Here is a 21,815-nt window from a genome sequence, read left to right on the forward strand (position 1 = left end):
CGCGGCAGCCGCCATTTTCTTTTGGGGCACTGTGGGAGATGTAGTTCCCGTTTCCCGGGCCACGCTGGGAATTGCAGGCCGCCGCACTGGGCATCGTGGGAGTTGTAGGCCGCAGTGAGCGGGTAGCGCGCCGTGGGGTCAAATCTTTCGCTGTGGCCAGAGCCCCGGAATCTGCTTTCGGAGCTGCTGCTCCTCGGTTAGAGAGCTGGAGGCAACGGTGGAGGGACGATGCGAGACTGCGGGCCGCTGGGGCTAGCTGGCGTGGCGCTGCTCCTCATGGCCGCCGGGGCGGGAGCAAGGCCGCGGTCCGCCGTCCCCGGGGACCAGCCCCGATCTAACGTGGTGTTGGTGGCCTGCGACTCCTTGGTGAGTGATCGGGGCATGGAAGGACACGCTGACAGGTAAGGGCGGGGCGGGGGGGAAATCCTCGGCGGTGGCCTGGACGGAACTAGCGAGGATGACACACCGCGGCCCTATGGATGCATTACCTAGGCCAGAGGCACGGGTATGCGCAAGCGCGATTTCACTGCGCGGGCCGCCCGCGGCTCGGCGGGGCTGCAGCAGCAGCAACAGCGGCAGCGGGGGCAGGGGCTGCAACAGCAGCAGCATTAGCAGCGGACCCGCCGTACGACGAGACAGCTGCACCCCGACTGTTTACCGCAGTGTTCCGACCCAGACGCGGCCCGCTTCCCAGAAGGGTGCGCATTGCTCGCATCAGGGGCTTCCCAGCAGCCGAAAACCTCTGCGCAGGTGGCTCCCTTGGTCTGGGGTCATAGAGCTTGTCGCCCGGGAGGGGGACGAGCCAGCAGGACTCCCTGGCCGGGCAGCTATCCCAGGAGCAGGGCTGGTGTGTACAGTCAATGCTCTTCGGTTCGCTTGAAAAGCCTAATGGCAAGCAAGGTCACTAAACCATGTTACCCTTCCCATTGTAAGTCCTATGGCTGTTAAGTCTCCACAACAAATGGGACAGCGAATTTCTAGAATCACAGATGAAATTGCTGACTTACTGAGTACCAAGTACTGGTTTATTGAGGCTCTTGTAAGGTATAACAACACAGTAAACTTGTCAGGCGTGTGTCTCTAGCAGTAGGCATGTAGCAGCTTCATCACAGTGATTTATTAATATATTTGGTTTACCCTTCAGACAAAGAAATTTTCCCACTCACAAATACTAATCCTTCGTGTGTCTTCACAGTTGTCTCATTGTGCCCACTAGCACACTAAGAATGCTTTGGTGTGTTTTGCTCCAGGGAGCCTTGGTTTCTCTAACTCACCTGAACTCACCTTGTAGAATCAAACATAAGCTCTGTGGTGTTAAGCTCCAGGTGCTTTCACATTTCATCACTTCTGTTTAACTATGAGGAAGTTTGATCCCTAACCTTCTTGGTCTTCCCTCCTTGACTGCACAGGTAAAAGCAATTTGCTTCTTGTCTGCTGCCTGTTTTTCTTGGGATGGTTTTCTCCTAAATATTTGGTAAACATGTATTATCTTTTTTCAAACCCTGTCTTTAAACACATTCATTGTGATTTCAAAGACAAAGAAATAGCATCTTTTTTATTTATGTAATAGCTCCTTATTGACTTTCCTTCCTTTGACTCTATTCTCTGTTAGTTTTATTTTCAGTAAATAGTCTCTCTTAATATTCCAAAATAATATGTGGGTTTTTTCTCCAAATTTTCACCTTTTAATAGAAGTCTATTTACCAATAGTTAAAATTACAGTATTCAAGATCGTGAGGGTTAGTCAATGTCCATTTTATATCCAGATGTTAGCAGAGGCTGCAGACAAACCTTAGGTGAACTTTTATGTATCTCCTTTAAGCAGGGAGATTCTTGTAAACCGTATTACAGTGATTAATGAGGTAACCCTTAAAAAAGAAAAAGATAAAACCCACAATTTTTGTGGAATTCTTATGGAAACACTTAAGAACAGGGTGCTGTTTTTGAAAAGTGTCATCTTTGCATAGTGCATACAAAGAAGAGTAAAAGAAATGTGTTGTGTAAGCTTTTTTTCTGAGATTGATATGACGGTAGAAATAGATGAACCATTTTGATTACATCACTAGTAGACAATAGGAAGGATGGGGTACTGTTGAAACTAGCAGTTTTTCTGGGAAAAAGCTGAAGTCCTGCAAGCTGTTAAAAGGTCTGGGTTTTTATTAGAAAGTATGCCTGCCTTTGTTGTGGGTCACACTGCCTATGAACGAATCACAGCTATTTTGCCAAGTGGGACAAGAATTTTCTTCACAGTGATGCTGGATTGTGTTTGGCCCGCAGAACAGTGACCTCTTACTTGAACAGCCAGCTTTCTGCTGCTGTGTCACACCAGGCATTGCGCTATTCCGAGGGTTTCCTGCTGAAATGTGCTAGTAGGCAATTCAGCTCCTGAATTGCTACTTGAAATTTACTGTGTGATGGATGACAGGCTTTGCTTGCAATGCAGCTCAAGTTTCTGCATGAAAGGTGCTTGTTTGTGTTAAAGTAATTTTATTTCCTTAGGTATTTCAAAACCTGGAAATCCTACACAGTTCTTAGGGGATGGACTTCCTGAAATAGTTGTTAAGCTTCCACCTTCTCAGCCTTACTACTTGCAATGAATACCCTATCATCTGTAGAAACAACAATCATGTTACAGTACCCTAAGTGTACTGTGACACCAAGAATAAGGAGTTATTTTGCTGCTGTGCCATTGAATATGGTATCACAGTATCAATGTAAGAAACTCTTGTCTCCAGCTGTTCAAACAAGACTTTGTTGGAGAAATTTAATAGTGTGTTGTTGACAGGACTGTGCAGCAGCTGAGTACTTTTGTCATGGTTTAGGAGTAGTATTCTCTAATTTAGTGTTCCCACTGAAATCACTTCAAACCATGTGCCACTTGCTCGCTTCTCTGTCCCCCTTCCATTCTTCTGCAGCAGGCTGGAGCAGAGAATTGGAGACACAAAAGATAAAGGTCATGGATTGGGCTCAGAACAATTTACTAGAAACAGCAGAACTAGAACAATTTACTAGAACAGTAACAGCGATAACATGAATAACAAAAATGTACAAGAGTGGCGAGCAATTCACATTTGAATGATCACTGCTATACTATGCAGAGCCCGACAGTGTCTGTTGGCTGCCACACTGCTCTGACCTGGAAAGGACCTCTTTCCCTGTTCCTGGAAAATGTCATGTGTTACACAATAACCTCCATGTCAGCCTTGTCCCCTCCTGGCTACTGCCAAAATGAACCCTATCCTGGCTGGAAGCAGGACAACTTTCTAAAGAGCGCTTTCAGTCCAAAGTTTTGTTCAAGTTCTTATTGTGTATTACAACTTTATTTCCAGTTTGTCCTACTGAGTGCTTGATCAAGATGCCATTTGTAGTAGTATACGAGATTAGGTGATTGCTCATTTAGCATGTTCTGATATGAGCTGAGTTCAGAGGCTGGGATGCTGCAGTTAGCTCTACTGGTGCCAAATGAAGTGACTCTCTACATTGCTGGGTTATCCAAGAGTATTTTTGCACGAAACCAAATGCTGGGAATTACATTTTTCTGCAGTTAAAACTGCAGATGCACTGCTGCCTATCTGTTCTCTGAAGAGCCAGTCAGGCTGGGGCTGTGTTGGCTCATCTTATTCAACCAAGGAAGGGAATAAAAGTGACAGATGAAACACAGTGACATGAAATATGCATGAAACCTGGTTTCATGTGATGATAATATTTTACTGTAAAATTACCTATTCAAAATGTTTAATCTTTTTTCAGTTACTGATTGAAAAAACTGTCTAAACAAATAGATTATTGAAATGAAATAAGCATTATGAAACCATCAAAATTAGCATTATGGAAGTATCAAAAGGGAACCATTGTGGGTGGGATTTCTGTGTGAGAATAGCCTTTCTTTAGCTTTCTGATCCCTTTTCCAGTCCATAGTTTCAAATAAGTTCACAGAGAATTAGTATGGATAAACCTTTAGAAAGGATGAGGAGTCAATGATGGTTTCACAGAAATATGTGCTAGTGCACACATCTAAATTGGGATCCAGCCTTATTGTTCACTGCACCTATTCCCATTAAATGTGTCATGGTACAACCCTACCCCTGAAGAACTGGAGCTTGGAATATGTATAGTGATGCAGTGGAATTAATTTTACTATAAAGAAGCCCAGTTATTATTTCCATTGCACTTTTTCAAAAGTGATCCTTTTTATATTGTTCTACTTAGGGCTTCTCAACACTGTTTTCCAAACCTGCATAGAATTGGCAGCATTTGAGCAACACCAGTCCACGGTAACAGATATATGAATTAATATGGCCGATAGTTTGCAACATTTGCATTGTTGCTTTTGTCTCATTGCAGGATGGACGCTTGACATTTTTCCCTGGAAATCAGACTGTGGATTTACCTTCCATAAATTTTATGAAAAGACGTGGCACTGTCTTTCTCAATGCCTACACCAATTCTCCAATTTGTTGTCCTTCACGTGCAGGTAAAACCAAGCAAAACACCAGATAAATGCTTGCATATGTCAATTGAAATATATGGTAATGATGGGAAATTTGAAATTATTTAATGGGGAGGGATTTGTTTTGTTTTTCAATAAGATCCTTTTTTTTTTATCTTGTGTTTGAATTCTTATGGTATTCTTCTCTTTCATTTGTTTATCTCTTCTGTTTCTTATGTTTCTTCCTTTTTTCTTTTGTTTCTCATTTTTTCAATTAAGTGTAAGCTCCCAAATCTTTTTGGGACTGAGGCTTCAGATTTTAAAACAACTTCAGGATTTGTAGATAAATCATTGGTTTGTTCTGCTGCAGTGCTGAAACTACGCTCAGAACTACTCTCTCTTCCTAGTACAAAGTTAATAAATATCTTTCCTGTATTCAGCAAAGAATGATAAATAACAATAGCTGAATAAAGTGGTAGCAGTTTCCACTGTCTTCTAGATACACGATGCATCTTTCAGTAGCTTTAATTGAATACTGCCATGTTTTTCTTTACTTAATGCAATTCTTGTTCTGTGTTCAATTTCGCACTTGCAGAATTTGCTAGGAAGATAGAAGAAAACTACATTCGTTAATCAAAGATTACATCTTAAAACATTTCTACCTTTTTCAATTGTTGCAAAGACTCTGCTTAATCTGTGTAAAATCTAAATACTCCTTGATCTAGCTATAGAAAGGTCCCCCTTCCTCTCAAAGCATACACTGAAAGAAGCAGCAGACGAAGACAGTCATATATAGTGTTACATTTTTAATATTCTCTTTATTGATTACCTAGTCCCCATTTCTTTTTCTCATGGTCACATTTTAAGTGATGTTACATGAACAAGCAGTCAGCCTTCCTTTCCTTTTCTTGATGCTTGAGTCTTTCAGCCATTTTTTATTGCTAAGACCAATATTTAATGTTATTTAATTTTAAGAAGTTTGTGTAAATGGCAGGTTAGTACTCCTGTGAGAAAGAAAGTGCATAGGGAATTAAACTCATCACTTGTGTAGTGTTATAGGTAGCTGTGACTACTGTGCTCATATGTGGGGCTCTGAACCAGCAGGATATCTTTTGCATAGCCAGGAGCTTGGATACCTGCAAGGAGCTGAGGGTACATCTATTGTGGAGGTGTCAGGGATGATACCAGAAGAGATATAGTGGGAAGGAGGGCTTTGGGGTGGGGAAAGGACCCGTATTGCCATATGGCGTTGATGCACTTTGCTTACAGGATATTTATATTGCTTGTGAAGTGACTTAGTTCTATTTTGGAACTACCTTTAACTCTGAATTAGCACTGGAAAGAGTGAACAATTCTTTATAAGCTGCAAAGAAATAAGAATTCACTTTTAAAATCTTCCCTCGTAGTTCCTTTGCAACTCTTGCCTTGTTTGCCTTTCTTCTTGGTATCTTCTTTAATATTCTCACTTTGTTTCTGCAAGTGGTAGTGAAGTAGATTACCTAAAAAGAATAAAATTGAGGGCATATTGTATTTATGAGAATACTGTATTTTAATTCTCTCCACAAATGTACTTAACTTTAAACTTGCATTAAATTTAACTGTTATAAGGGTAACTAACATTCTGAAACACATGTAAATACAGGATTGTTTAATCAGGATCTGTGCTACCAGATTCTTTCAGAAATCAAGAAGAATATTTTCTGATCTAGTTACAGCTTGATCTAATGATTGCATAGTACCTGGAAAGACGGGACATTCTTCTGCAATTCTGGAGATTATTCGAGTAAATTTTGATACTTGTGTTGATTATGAAATAAGATTTGTAAGAGTAATACTTTGTATTCCTTGTTCTATTGTATCATAGTTTGGACTTTTTACCTCTGTAATAATGACAAGATGAATCCCTTCCCAACCTTACAGGTGGGGAGTACTAATCACTCATAATTTTTTTTCCCCAGCTATGTGGAGTGGTCTTTTCACTCATATAACAGAATCTTGGAATAACTTCAAAGGTCTAGATCCAGATTATGTAACATGGATGGATCTCATGGAGAAGCATGGCTACCATACGCAGAAGTTTGGGAAATTGGACTTTACTTCTGGACATCATTCAGTAAGGTAATCAGGTAGATTCTCCTGCTGTGAAATGGGCAGCAGTGAGCAAATCATGTAGTGTGCTGTCGCGTGGTTTCAGTCTCCAGGTGAAATGATAGTAGCTTTAACTTAAAAGAAATTGTGTTGGGTGCTTGGCAGAGATCTGTCTTGCAACTTCATGGAGAAGCAAGTCTATCTCTTGCAGCTGCTGGTTTGCCCAACATGAATGGTTATTTTCTAACACTGGTATTATTGCTCCCTAAGTGAAACTCGTAAACTGTTTTTGCCTTGCCTTAATGTGACTTCCTGACTTCCTGGTAATACTAACAGTGTAGGAAAAGCAGAATGAAACCCCATATCTATAATAATTAAATCTTAAGCCTACTGTCACAAAATATCAGAGGTTTTGAGGGGTTTTTTTGAAGGCCGTAAGTGTTCAAAGACTTGTGTTGTTGTGGTGGGTTGACCTCAGATGGACACACCAGGGCCACCATGATAGAACAAACTGTTCTGTGACTCCACCTCCTCCAGTGAGCAGGAAGGAGAAAAAACAACGACTCGATGAAGATAAGGACTGAGAGACATCACTCAGGTACACAACAAAACAGACTTAACTTAGGAAAATTAATTTCTTTCATTGCTAATTAGAAGCCAGAGTAAGGCAATGAGAAGTAAACTCAAATCTTAAAACACCTTTCCACCACCCTTCTACCCAAGCTTAACTTCCAAATTCTCTACTATGTCTACTCACAGGGGTTTGGGAGTGAGGACTGTGGTCAGTTCATGACACATTGTCTCTGCCACTCACTCTTCATTAGGGGAGAACTCCTTACCTTCTTCTGCTTCAGTGTGCGGTCCCTCTCCCACTGATTTCTCCAAAGTGAGTCCTTCCCATGGGCTTATGTTCTTTACAAAGTGCTCTAGCATGGGTTCCTTCCATGGGATTCACTCCTTCAGGAACAAACTGCTCCAGTGTGGGTCTCCCTAGGGGGTGACATGTCCTGCCAGTAAACCTGCTTCAGCCTGGATTCCTTTCCCTGCAGGTCCACAGGTCGTGCTGGAAGGCCAGTGCAGGCTTTCCACAGGATCACAGCCTTCTTTGGATATCCATTTGCTTTGGTGTGGGGTACTTCATAGGCAGCAAGTGGACATCTGTTCCATGGACTGCAGGGGTACAGCCTTCCTCACCATCTTCTCCATGGGCTGCTGGGGAATCTTCATTCTGTGTTGTTTTTATGGACATGCTCTGTCTCACTGACTAATAATAATGTCCATTGTTAAAATAATAATAAAGAGAAGCTTTTTCTTTAATGACAAACAGGTTAGAGTTATTTAATGCTTCCTTTTTAGTTATGAGGGGATTTGGTTTTTTAAAATTGATCCTAATCTCACTGGATCTTATCTGGATCTCACTGGATCTCCTTATCTGGCTGGATAATCAGATTGGCCCATGGCCTACGTAGTATTGTTTTTTTCTGTATAAGTCAGTATTATGACATTAGGTACAATTAGACACACCCACACACTCCTTTATCATAATTTCATTTTAATGTTTATGAAACCTGCTTTCTCTGTAAACCAGATACCCTATATTATTCTAAGTAATTTATTTAAGCCTGTGTAGGTTGAGAGTGTTAGCCTAAACAAGAAGTTAAAACAATAAAAAAATTGTTACAGATAGCTTTTCTAGAAGTTAAAGTGCATTGGTAAAATTCCTTTGGGGATAAAACTAGTTAGATGCTCTTTAAACAGTAATAATGCTGTGTTTCGATGTGATCAATCTTTGAGCAGTTTTATACCTTCCTTTGTAATTTCTTGGTTATATTGAAGTTGCCATGAACAAGATGAAGATTAGTCAAGGTCTTAGGTAGTCTGCCTCTTACCAATGTCCACCATCATTCACTCTAGCAAAGAAACAAGGACATTTGCAGCTCAGAGTTTTAGAGAGACAACAATCGCCATGACGTTAGAAAATATGTTCAAAAATATTTTGTCATTAAAATGTTGCTATTTTCCCCTCCTTCTTGTTTTCTTTACTCTCTTTTCTATTATTGTTTGATAGGATTTATACAAGAGAAATAATTCTTACAGATTTTTGTCTAAAGTGTGTTTAATTAATAGTACAAGCCACATCCAGAATGTTGTTTCTAAAGGCAGCCTCACCAGTAAAGTTATTTCCCACTATACTCTTTCACATAAAAATCTCTGGCCCAGTTTACAAATAAATAGTGTGTGAATCTATGCCAAAAAGCGGAGAGAGGTCCACAAGATGGAATGGTATTTCTAAGTATTATTTTGTAGATGTGACAAGAGCCATTCTGACATAAATGGGTAATAAATAAGAAAAAAGATTCAGAAGCAGACATAAAAAGGCTGAAGGTCTGATTATAAAATAGATGCACAATCATTATTGCTCAATTGAATAACAATTCTCCTTTTTGCAGCTATTGCAAATAGATTGCAACTGAAAGTATAGGGGAAGTTCTTCAGGAATTCATAATGCTTTTTGCTTGGAGAAAAAGTGAAGAAAACATTTTCTGTTGAGTGTGTGACTTGTGTATGTATTTTCAGTAACCGTGTGGAAGCTTGGACTAGGGATGTTAACTTCCTGCTCCGACAAGAAGGAAGACCCATGGTGAAACTTACAGGCCATAGGAAGCAGTTTAGAGTAATGGAAAAAGATTGGCAGAATACTGATAAAGCAGTAAATTGGATAAAGGAAGAAGCTGTTAACTTTACTCAACCATTTATTCTTTACTTGGGACTAAATTTACCACACCCATATCCATCACCCTATGCAGGAGAAAGTTTTGGATCCTCTACATTTTTAACATCTCCCTATTGGCTTGAAAAGGTATGTGAATATAAAATTTAAATACTAATTTATTAATAACTGTATTTTAATACAATATTTTATTCCTGATTTTTTAAGATAGACCGAGTTTTGATATATCACTACACAGTAAGAACATACTTGAATGAGATATTAGATTCCTGATTAAAGGCTAAGAAAATAGAAGTGACAAATTTCTCTCTGTTGTGGGAAAAGGTTTGTTAGCAGTAGTCATTGAATCGATAAGTACAGAGTTCAATAGCTAGAAACACATCAAGAAAAATGAGATTGTTGCTCTTCTTAGCTGTAAATTAATTTTGGTAATGGTCTGAAGCTTAATGTTATGAACATTCTGTATTTTGCTTGTTAGAAATGATGCTATATATAATAATTTTGTCTGAGTTTTGCACTGAAAGATTGACTTTTTCTGCAGTATGGACCTAGAACATAAAGCAACATAAGACACAACAGAAGTCTTCCTTTTCTGTTAACTTCTTCTGTGCTACTGTATGTTTTCCAGCACAAGAGTGTCCTTATGTCTGTATGTGTAAAACTATAATATAGCACTCCATTCCAAAGAAGAGATACTTTTTTCAGTCTTGTATAGTTTCCAGTTGACATTAACTGCCATAAAATACAAATTTACTACAATAGATTTAATTGCAGAAAGGCATTAATATTCGCTGCAGCTGCAGAATTAGAATTAGGTTGATAAGACTTTATACTTCAAAAAACCCCTCCGTATGCAATTTATGTAACTTGTGGCCTTTTTCACAACAGAACTGCTAAACATCTTTATCTAGGTGTACCAAAAATACAAATACTTAGAAAAAAGGATTTACAAATGAAGGTTGAGAGATGTGAATTTTTTTTCATGATAGTGAGAGTGTAGGTTCTTCTGGAAATGGTGAGAAGTTTGTGGGGGGAGGAAGAACTTGGGAAAAAAGCCCTTTCAATTACAAAAAGTGAGATCTGGCTTAGTTATTAAGGAAAACTTTCTGGGTGCTGATTGCTAGGTTAGATGTATCTTGGGAAGCATAGGTGCTTTTTTTGAGTCACAAACAGTTATAACATCTTTGACAAATTTTTGCCATCTTTTATCCAGTCAGAGTACCTTAACTGCACAGTTTGCTGGGCTCCTTCCCACCACTGTGTATACATACTGCCTTGTGCCACATATTACCATTTACTGACCATTGGCCAGTTCTTCTGCAATGTAGCTCTTTTTTGGTCATGGAAGAAACAGTCTTTTAAAATCACAGAGGCAATCTCATGAAGAAGTTTGATCACATATGTGAATAACTGAATTAAATGTCCTGTTTATTTGGGCTGTAATACAGAACAGAGTATCAACACATATGTCTGTGAAACATTGTGTTGTCAACCAGATGGTCCCCTGTGTTTCACACAAGTTGTCATTTTTCAGGGCATGTGGCTTCTTTTCTAGTTGTGAATTATGTGTGTCTTGGTTTAAGACAATTCAAAGAGGTAGACATTCTGAAATGAGTTCCTCCCCTTAGTTTCAACCAATCCCTTTCCACCAATAAGGAACCAATAGATACAAGTGAAAACATAAGTTTACTAGCAAGTGAAACAGCAACATGCAAAAAATAGCAGTGAATAATCACTAGATACAAACTTGCTGAATCCCAAGAGCTCCACAGGAACAAAGAGATCCCAAACTGGTGGGGCGCAGCTCCCTTCTAATCTGATAGCCCCCCACTGCTGACTGTCTGCAGGGGGCAAAGGGAAAATGGTGTCAGGCTCTTTCCAAGGTGGCACCTGCCACCATGCACTCCAAGAGACAAAGGGGATGGATGGCAGCAAACCCTCCTTGGGAAGGTTGGAGATTATGAAGGTCTAGTGGCAGATGGCAAGTTCTGGCACATATGGGGTCAGCACCGCTGTTTGCTGCTTCCTCTTGCACCAGCTGGATTCTACTGGTGTTGGTGCTGGTGCCTTCTGATCTGCTGGTGTGCTTGGGAAGGGAGCAGGGGAAACTGGTCTCTGGACACTGATGGGCTTGATCACCCCCTGATCAAGCTTCACTGCCTATGGAGTTTGCAAAGATCACTGGGAATACAGTTTCTGTTCACTAAATGCAGTTCTTCCAAGTTGCTACCGCTGGAAGCCCAGAAACTCACCCATATCAGGCCCCTCTGAAGTGGAGTCTCCTCCTTCAGCAGAAGAGGAAGTCGCCTTGGGTTTCTTGATCTTTTAAAGGGACTGGCATTTCCCAGCTGCCCTGCAGTTCTGGTTCCAGCCATGCTTCAGGTCTTAAAGACACAGTAACAATCTTATGGCACAGATAGATATGGAATACAGTAACATTTTGGGTAACCCAGGACATTACCATAGACAGACAAAGGGATTGTGGCTTTGTGAATATTTAAAACTAGACTGAAGTCCTGTAGAAAAGAGTCATGGATAGAAAGGAACACTTTTTGCTCTCTTAAGCAGCTAATAAATACCATTTGGAAAGTCCACAATGTAACTCCAAAATGTAGCCAAGGACCTTGAGCAGTAAAAAAATGACTGAAGCATTATTATTTTATCTTAATGATTTTTTCTAGCAGTGTGTTTTCTATAGATCCTAAGGAAACTTACATTTTGTTGTATCTATTTGACTGTTACAAAGCCAGGTTTTACTTCTGTGGGTAGTAGAACTCTTGCAGATATATCAAATTGTTTAGCTGGCTGGCTTTTCCTCCAAGTAACAAGTGAAAGTACAAGAGGAAATTGCCTCAAGTTCTCTTTTATTTAAGAGAATATTTACAAGTATGACAGCCAAGGCTAAATGTGTATGTCAAATTTCACAACTCTAAAGCCAGTACTGAAGCAGACAATATCTGTGACTACACATAGTTTGAATATACAAATAGATTGGCATTTTGGCTTCACACTGATGTTACATTTCTTTATAACTAAATGGATTGACATATGTAGAAGCATGTAGAAGGTTCTAGAAAATTGGATTAATGTAGTGAGTTCTTTTTATTAAATTGCCAAGACTTGTCATCACTGTCCTGGAGGCTTTCCCAGACTACATGGTTTTCCATGTTATTCTGTAGTCCCACATAACATCCAATCTTTTAGATCCATAGGTTTATACTTATTCTACAGTTATAAAGACTCTCTGCTGGTATTCTGTACCTACTCTAGAAGAGTGTTCTGTGATATGTCTCTTAAAAATATACAGCAGTTGGTGAAGAACATATTTGTGGCTCCTAGCCTTAGTTTCTAGTTGATTTTCATAGGCAACAATTTACCTGTGGAACTGTGGTGAGGTATGGAGGAGGTAGCTGCATGGTGTAACAAATAAGCAGCTACTGTTTCCTCGGCCATAAATTGAGAACTGTGAATTTATGCTATACTTTTAAAAATTAAATCTGTGTTAAAAAACTTGTTTAATTCAGTTGCTAAAGTAATGTTAATTTCCTCTTTATTTCTTAGGTAAATTATGAAGCTATTAAAATACCCAAGTGGTCTTCTCTTTCAGAGATGCATCCTGTAGACTATTACTCATCATACACCAAGAATTGCACAGGAGAGTTTACAAAGGAAGAAGTCAGAAATATTAGAGCATTTTATTATGCTATGTGTGCAGAGACAGATGCCATGCTGGGTAGGTAATGTTTTATTACACAGTGGGTTTTCTAGTTCTGATTTTTTTTAAAGAAAGTGCTGATAGGGCTGATCTTTGGAGGAAAAAAATAGAAAACAAAACATCTGGGAGTAAGTTGTGCAAGTTGCTAATTCAATCTATATGATAAATGAGAGGATACCTTTTTAGGTGAGTTGGGAGCACTCTGAAAAGTAATCACAGCCAGCAGTTCGAAGCTCTGTAGAAAGCCATTGACTGCAGCAAAATATGGCATGACCCATTGCTCTGGTTTAAAACCCAATGAGAAAAATACCCCATGCAAGCTGCCCCTCCTCCTCCATTCCGTTCCCAGCATAGGAAATACTAGGAGAGACCAGAAGTGGGAACAACAGTTTTACCAAAAAACTTGTAATAAAGACAGTATAGATAAAAGAGGACGCAAAAAGAGTGTGCTCCACCAAGAGGAAGAGTGTTCACCATCAAAAAAGCAAAAACACCCCCCAAAGAGAGTACGTAGTGTGGTTTTCCCAGACAAAGGCAAGATGGCACCTGTCATCTCCATCCCCTCCACACTGGACCATGCAGCTCTGAAAAATGGAAGCAATGAGGCAAAATAATTTCTGCAATTTATTATCCTTTCTCCAGCCTGGAGGAAACAATGGAAAACAGGGACAAAACAAAGCCTGGAGACCTAATTAATCCAAATAAAGGGTTCTGTAAATGCTAGCCTTGACCGTGGCAGCAGTGGCGGAAGCACTAGCAGCAGTGGTGGCAGCAGCATCTTCCTGCTGCTCCAGGAATAGTTACAGCTTGTCAGAGTTTCAGAAACAGTTACAGCCTCCCTTGATTTTAGCAACAGTTAAGGGAGCAGTTCACGTGTTTCCAGCACGGAGGTTAGACTAATCGCCTACAACACACCTAAGTGTCTCCTGCTGAAAACCATGCCCCCTCCATGACATAGGTGGTAATGTTATTAAATAGTGCTGGAAATTCACCCTTCTTTTCCTCTGTACCCAGGATACCTATGTACAAGAGAAACTAAATCTCTTTAATTAAGTGTTAACTGAAATAATGGAAACACTTTGGTGAAGGGGACTGTAAAAGCTGAGGTGGAAGAAAAGATAAATTTTAGGGCATAAGTTGTTTTCCTTAGAAGCTGATTTCAAATGTGTACACTGGATAACAACTGTTACACATTGGCTGAAGAATAAAGTTACATTTGGAATGTCCCTTAAAAGCACATTATTGAAAGTTGTGAAGAAATAATTAATTGTACATTTAGAATTCTTCAGACATTGCAGGAAGGTGTACAGATAAAAAATTTTACAATGCAAGTCGGTCTTAATTTACAGCATTTTATTTTTTGATTTGAAAAGTGACCATGAATGAACAAGAATTTGTTTGCATCCTAATATGAAATTAATGACCAAATAAGCTAATCTTTTAGGCATATGACCTAAACCAGGACACCGTATTAGATTGGCAAAGTGAATTAAAAGACACAGAATTGCTCCTCCTCATTTTATGAATGAAACAATGGAAGCCTTACAGGTTTAGGAAATAAGAGATTGCAAAGTAACTGCGCTGCTGTTGTAATTTTATAACATCTTTTAACTAGTATGTTTAGGCATGAGTCATCCTAAAATTTTAATATTTAAGATGCCTAAGTGCTTTGCTTAACTACCATCTTCATTGATCTTGGCCCTGTCTTTGTTGCACAAATGTACGTACAAAAATAGAGGAGTATATGTTCTCTTTTCATTGCACAAATATATGTGCAACAAAAGAGGAGTTTCCTCCACTGGATTAGGAGAATTCCTTGAAATTTGCATGCTGCTTTGCAGGTACAGACCTTGGAAGAAATATTTTGAATGTATCCTTTTCAGTATCTTTTTGATGTTGCAGGAGAGATTATTTCAGCTCTGCGAGATACTGGGCTTCTTGGAAAAACAATTGTTATATTCACTGCAGATCATGGAGAACTTGCTATGGAACACCGTCAGTTTTATAAAATGAGCATGTATGAGGGAAGTTCCCACATTCCTCTTTTAGTTATGGGACCAGGTTTAAGAGAACAGCAACAAATACCAAACGTAGTATCTCTTGTGGATATCTATCCTACTATGCTTGGTAAGTTAAATAATTCCAGGTGACAATTTTTTTTCCCCTTACCATTACTATTCTGCATTTGTATCATAATAGTCAGAATGATGTCTAGACTTTGAGGCATAACACAGAAACACTACAGGAGATAATTTATCTGTGGACCATATATATGGACTTAACAGAAAAAGTAAAAAATGGAGGAAAAAATAAAGAAACTGATTATCTTCCTTATTACTGTAACTGTCTTCCACATAATTACATTGACTGATTATATATAGGATTATTTGTTAGTAAAAAAAGGAACAAAGCCCATTTTGGGTATGAATAATCCTTGCTAGCCTTCACACTCAACAGTTTACTGTAGAAATACAGTGTAAATGCATCCAGAGATGAGATTAAACTTGAAAGGAGGAAGACAGGTTCATTAACTTAGTAAAGGAATGTCTTTTATGAAGGGTCATGTGGAAGAAGTGTGATGAAAGGTTTGTATAGGAAATGTAAAAATTATCTGGGCACACGTATAAAGATGTGATAATGCATATCCATTCTTACCTTATGAGATATGAAAATACTCAGTATTGGACAGAAAATAAAATAAAAAGAACTAAACTGAAATTACTTTTAAATTTAAATTTTAAATTAAAATCCAGTTACTGCAAGTAATAGTGTTACTGATTTAGGATGAGAGAAGAGCCCATATGCCTTTTTCGTTTGTTGGAATGTAGTGTGTATTTGTTCAAAATTTTTTTTGCCTATGCATGATCAAGAGCTGCTTGCTGGGTTTACACGTTGTGGGTCTTCCTAGTACTTTGTTAGATGCTGGCTGGGCAGAGGACAAAAAGGAAAATGTGTGCTGATGAAGGAAAGAGTCACCTTTGAGCAGTTTATATGCACAGATTATCACCACTCAACACAGAACGGACTAAATACTACCATGGTGGTCTGTGAAATGGAAAGTTTTGAATTTTGAATTACTATAAACAATGTGTAGTGGGGTGATTAAAAATAGCAGTACTATCATACATGGTTTTTTAGGACATGCTTGGGATTCTCTGTTAAAAGACTTGCAGTCTTTTAACCTGATCTTTGGGAGCTAGAGAAACTTGTAGTATAAGTTGATGCTGCAGAGCTTATGGATATTACAGCATCTCCTAGTGGCCATCTGGTATGCTGTGGAGTTATCTGGTGTTTTCAGTACATGCACTATGATTATACCGCCTCAAATATCATCTTTATCTCCAGTCCTGCCAGAGAAGCAAGTGTCCCCACCAGTTATAGGTGATAATAAAGGCCACCTTTTATGAAGCATTTCATTATATTTCATTATTCATGAATAAAGAATGCTACAGATGAGCGTAGCATTATTATTGTTCAAGTAATAAACAGCTACAACATGTTGGGTGTGGAGCTTGTAGGGCCCTTTCATGCTGTATTATTCTTTTTCTTCTGCCTGATATAGTCAGAGCAAAGGAGAAATGTTTGCAAATGTGATTAAGGAATAAAACAGCACCAACTGTCAAAGGAGACTATTGTGATAATTTTCACAAACCTCTGTTAAAAGTTTAAGTTATACACAGATGATAATTTGATCAAGATGCTGGGCAGCTTGCCTTGGGAAATTCCTTAAGGTATTTTTTATTGTGTATTTTGGGATAATAATTAGGAGACCACATTTTATTATCAACATTCAGACACTGGTTGCATTGTGTTAGAGTTTTTTAAAACTGAAAACTGCAGTAACATTTTGGTTTTGTCTACCTTTCCTTAGATATAGCAAGAATTCCTGTGCCACAGAACCTCAGTGGATATTCTCTTATACCGCTGCTACGTGAAAAGGCTGAGAGTGAGGTGTCACCCAGAGGACCTCGACCCTCGTGGGTGCTGAGTGAGTTCCATGGGTGCAATGTGAATTCCTCTGTGTATATGCTGAGAACTGGCAAGTGGAAATACATCACGTACTCGGATGGCTCTTCAGTACTGCCCCAACTCTTTGGTATGCTGCTTTTATATCTTGACTGACTCGTTAATTAACTTTAGTGCAAATTGAATCTTAACTGACTTTTGTTTGTTGCAGACCTTACTGCTGATCCAGATGAGCTTACAAATCTTGCCATAAAATTCTCAGTAACTGTACATTCTTTGGACAAAATACTTCGCTCTATAGTAAACTATCCAAAGGTTTCTTCTTCTGTTCATGAGTACAACAAGCAACAGTTTATCAGTTGGAAACAAAGTTTGGGTCAAAATTACTCAAGTGTTATTGCAAACCTTAGGTGGCATCAAGACTGGTTAAAGGACCAAAAAAAGTATGAGAATGCAATTGACAAATGGCTTGGTAAGTAGATACAGACAACCTGGGGATTTCATATGAATGAGGATAAAAACATAATGCATTTGTAATATTATGCTGTATTTCAAATTATATAATTATTTTCTTATATAACCTCTTGAAAGTAAAGATAACTGAACCATTACTGCTTTGTGTTGGAAAGCCAAGTATGATGGTGTTCACAGAGGTCCCAGGATGAGGGAAGAGATGAGAATCTTGACTTCATGTTTCAGAAGGCTGATTTATTATTTTAGGATATATATTATATTAAAAGAAAATTATATATTAAAACTATACTAAAAGAATAGAAGAAAGGATTTAATCAGAAGGCTTGAAAGGAAGGAAAGGAATGGAATGATAATAAAATCTTGTGACTGACCAGAGAGTCCAAGACATCTGGACTGTGATTGGCCATTAATTAAAAGCAGCCACATCAGACCAATCAAAGATGATGCACCTGTTGCATTCCACAGCAGCAGATAATTATTAGTTTCTTTTCCTCTGAGGCTTCTCAGGAGAAAAAATCTTGGCAAAAGGGTTTTTCATAAAATATGTCTGTGACAGCAAGGAGCACTTTATATAACTAGCCAGCACTCTAAAACTAGAGTTTTAGATGTTATTATTCTGTAGGTGCAAGTAAGTGTATATAGAAAGGATGGTGTGCAAATACTAATTGTGTGTAGGTAATATTTAGCTAATTGCAAAAGTCCTGAGTATTAAGCATTCAAACTCAATAAGAACTTCTATTTATAAGGAAAAGCAAGGATTATAAAACTTAGTGAAGTAAAGTACAAGTTATAGTGGAATTTCCTGTGTGTATTGTAAGTCTAGATTGAATAGACTTCATCAAAAAGTTGGTAACCAGTACAGGTCTGAACATAGATGAGGTTCATGCAAGTACTTAACTATATATGTGACTGACTCCCTACCTTTGCAAGGTCTGCCTGCTAATTTCTTGCTCCTCTCTGCTCATCATCATAAATTAAAAAGAAAAACCCTTCTTGCCAAGCCTATGAACAGAACAGTTCTCTGAAAAATGACAGTGTGATTTGTATAACATAAAATAAAAAACTGTTTTAATGCAGTTAGATTCTGCAAGTAAATCCTTTAATGCACATCAGCGAGCAGAGAATTGAAACCTAAAATGTACACAGTGGAGACACAATTGAAGCTTGCAGGAAGAGTTAACAGAAAAATACTGTTTCCCATTTTTCCAGTGACCTGACAAAAAGAAAGTAGTTTTGGAAAAAGGTAAGATTTAGGTAGCAACTCTTCCACTTATGGGAATATGTATTTACAGAGGTGCTTAAGTTTGCTAATTCTTGGTCACCATCATTGCTGCTGTATACCAGTTCAGAATGACATTATACTTCATACATAATGTTTCCTGGAAACTGTTATTAAATGCTCAGTAGTAGCAGTAAGCCAGTGAAAATAAACATTAAAATGTGACATATTTTCTGATGGCTCCACACTCATTTTGTGAGCAACTTCCCACACAGAGTTAAAAAATCTTGAAACTCTGTAGCACATGCCATTATAATTCTTATTAAAATAAGTTCAGGTACAGTTGAAATTACTTAAACAAAATAAATGGGCTGCATAATTAGAAGAAGTATTTATATCCATATGAAAATTTGTTCCAGAGAAAAAAGAACAGCGAAATTTTCTCACTTTACAGAGGTCTGGACAGAATGCAGTACATTGTCCAAAATGGAGTAAAATAAAATTATGGTGAACTGGATGTGTTTTGTGTGTGTGCTTTTTAATGAATGAATGTTTAAAATGTAGGGAAAATTGTATTTTGTCAGTTCTGTGAACAGTGCTTTCCTTGAAAAGATGAGCTTTTAAGACTCACTGATGTTAGGTTTACAAAAGTGCCATTTGTGATACTCTCTGAAATGGAGGAACAAATAGGTAAAAAATCTTGCAACCACATCTTGTGCCACAGACTGTCCAGAGAAGCCCAGTGCATGGGGACAGGCTTCTTGAAAATTCAGGAAACTCCAGGAATGGGCCAGCTCACAGAGCAGAGCTTGTTGTTCAGGAGACCAGGTAAAATCATTCTTCTGCTGGGTCACGTATTTGCAGTCTGATTGTAATATGGAATAGGTATCCTCCAAAAACACAAAGTAGAAAGATGAAAGAGAAATTATTAGAAGGCTGCACTTGCTAGTGTGGTATTTAGGAGAGTTCTAGTATCTGTTAGTCTTGAGGAATAATTAGAAAGATTTGTGTTTTCCAGGAGACCAGAACTTTATGAATGTTTGTGACAATGGGAGTCAGAGCTGGAAAATGGTGATGATAGATAAAAAGGACTAGAAAAGATTAAAAAATAATTGGATGCCTTTATTTCAGGAAAAAGTGTAAGTAACTTAGATTAATAGAAGGTATAAAATAATTCAGAAAAACAGAATTTCCTTTGTGTACTATTGTGTTCTCTGTAATTTTTTTACTATCTTACTTGGTTCTACCAGTTTTCCATGAAGTTTCTTTAGAAGCAAGACTAGAATTTTTTCCTTGTGCTTTTATTTTCTTGGTCTTCTTTTAGACTCTTAGCAGGGATTTCTAGTTGTAGACACTGTAAAGGAATACAGGTTCCTAAATCTGTGTCTTCTTGAGTACTATTTTCAAACTTAACACTTGCAAAAATATTGAAAGTGATTTTCTTTTATAGGAGATGTTGATGCTATAGAAGATGTTGATGATGGGGATTGATTAAAGGTGTTGATATTTGAATGGCTGGATTGGAGTGGACAGACACCCTTCCTCAACAAATCTAAAGTAAAGCCCTCTTGATGAGTCTGGCAAGTCTCTGACCAAAGATTCTTTTTCCCTGCTTTGTCAGATGGGCCCCATTGCCCCCAGGAAGCCAGGGCATGGGAAAAGGGCTGAGTAACCTAAGTCCTGACTATGGCACCATGGTTTCAATCATTTTTTGCCCCTCCAGGGTTATCTGGCCCTTTCATAATAGTATAATTTCATAACCTGTGAGCCCATAAAGAAAATGCACATTATCATTGTGGTTTCAGATTGCTCAGGCATTGCTAAGAATAAGCCTTTGAAATGTGAGGAAGTGTGTCAAAGCTTATCCTCACGGTTGTGCTATAAGCCATTAGCAACAAGAATAAAGCATATTGTTAATTTAAACAAGTTTAGAAAACCAGGATAGCAGTGTCATCTTTCAAACTGGTTTTTCACTCTTTTTTCCTCTTCTGTTTTATTAAAGTGAAAGATACATGTTATCTTTCTGAAGTACTTTGCTGTCAAATGCTGTATTATAGCTTTTGCTAAACATAGGTACTTGTTTCAGCTTTTGTGAAGTCACATTACCTTTAATTCCTCTCTCTTACTGAAGCTGCAATGATTAGAAGGATAAAATTAAAATTGGAAGCAATAAACCTCTCCATAAAACATCTTTAATCTTACAGATCAAACTATCCTTAGATCTTTAGGCTTATATAATACTGCAAATTCCACTGATGCTTTGAGCCATGGAAAGCTGGTATTTTTACACAATTCCTTGTAAACAGTAAATCTATATATATATATACTCTTATTGTTTTTAGAGCAACTCCTTACTGGAAACCTAGAGAAGCTCTGAGATTTAATGAAATGTAAAGAGTAACAGCGTGTATAAGATGGCTAAAGAATTTATTCACAACAAACAGCCATTCTTTTCTTCAGAATTATAAATTTTAATTTATGTAATAATAATAATAAAAATTACCAGAAAAGTGCAAATATCCCCTTTGCCATTATCTGAGCATCCTGAGCCATTTACAGTATAAACACCACCTGCTCATGGTGCAGAATTGGTGTGTATGTGCCATGCTTATAGACAATATTGCCCTTTGTTGTAAACCAAGGAATTCATCTGTAAAATGCAAGATTTTTTGACAAACTCTGCAGTAAAGATTGATCAGAGGCTGATATATAAAATATTTTTCTTCTATTTCATACAAACTGTGAATAAGATATAGTTATGAGAAGTAGTTAGAATCCTAAGTCTTAAAATATCATGTCATAGATACGTGAATTCACAGGAAATTATGCTGTAAAGATTATGAAGATTATGTTCAGGCAACACCAGGTGATTATGAAGAAAATCTAAGTAAATTCCTCCAAGTTGCCTCTTCTATTATGAATTGCTGAGTAACTCTAATTACAAATTAGTGAACTACTGACATCCTCTCCCAGTGGCATTCATCAAGTAGATGCACCCATCATGCTTATCACATTTCTAGTAGTGATTGGCAGGGTTCTTCAAAAAGGTCTGAAGAAAAGTTTGTGTTAGTTACACAAATACATATTGGGAAAGGATTATTCTCCACACAAATGCATAAAAACTTGGTCTCTTAACCAGATTATATATCTGGAGTGCTACTTAAAAGCCTAGAAAAAAGGAATTTCTGGAAAT

The 21,815-nt window shown here is 38.2% G+C and overlaps 1 protein-coding gene across 6 annotated transcripts; it reads left to right on the top strand.

Annotated features, from left to right (window-relative positions):
* Positions 1–60: 60 nt before the first annotated feature.
* On the top strand, positions 61–20,575 carry ARSK (arylsulfatase family member K). Of its 6 annotated transcripts, none has more exons than XR_010443145.1 (10): positions 61–366; positions 4,345–4,474; positions 6,388–6,547; positions 9,095–9,377; positions 12,810–12,981; positions 14,866–15,090; positions 16,835–17,059; positions 17,141–17,401; positions 19,347–19,450; positions 20,073–20,104. XR_010443145.1 is itself a non-coding variant. In XM_064736647.1 (10 exons), exons 1-9 carry the CDS (start codon positions 229–231, stop codon positions 19,715–19,717), a joined length of 1,671 nt encoding a protein of 556 aa, XP_064592717.1. In that variant the 5' UTR covers positions 61–228; the 3' UTR covers positions 19,718–19,761; positions 20,073–20,575. The 6 variants fall into 6 exon arrangements, 5 of the variants coding, with proteins under 5 accessions (XP_064592717.1, XP_064592719.1, XP_064592718.1 ...); XM_064736647.1 differs by lacking the exon at positions 19,347–19,450 and adding an exon at positions 19,641–19,761 and having other exon boundaries at positions 20,073–20,575; XM_064736650.1 differs by lacking the exons at positions 61–366; positions 19,347–19,450 and adding exons at positions 1,301–1,409; positions 19,641–19,761 and having other exon boundaries at positions 20,073–20,575.
* The last annotated feature ends 1,240 nt before the right edge of the window (positions 20,576–21,815 follow it).

Source organism: Zonotrichia leucophrys, chromosome Z, assembly GCF_028769735.1.
Source record: "Zonotrichia leucophrys gambelii isolate GWCS_2022_RI chromosome Z, RI_Zleu_2.0, whole genome shotgun sequence".
NCBI lineage: Eukaryota > Metazoa > Chordata > Aves > Passeriformes > Passerellidae > Zonotrichia > Zonotrichia leucophrys.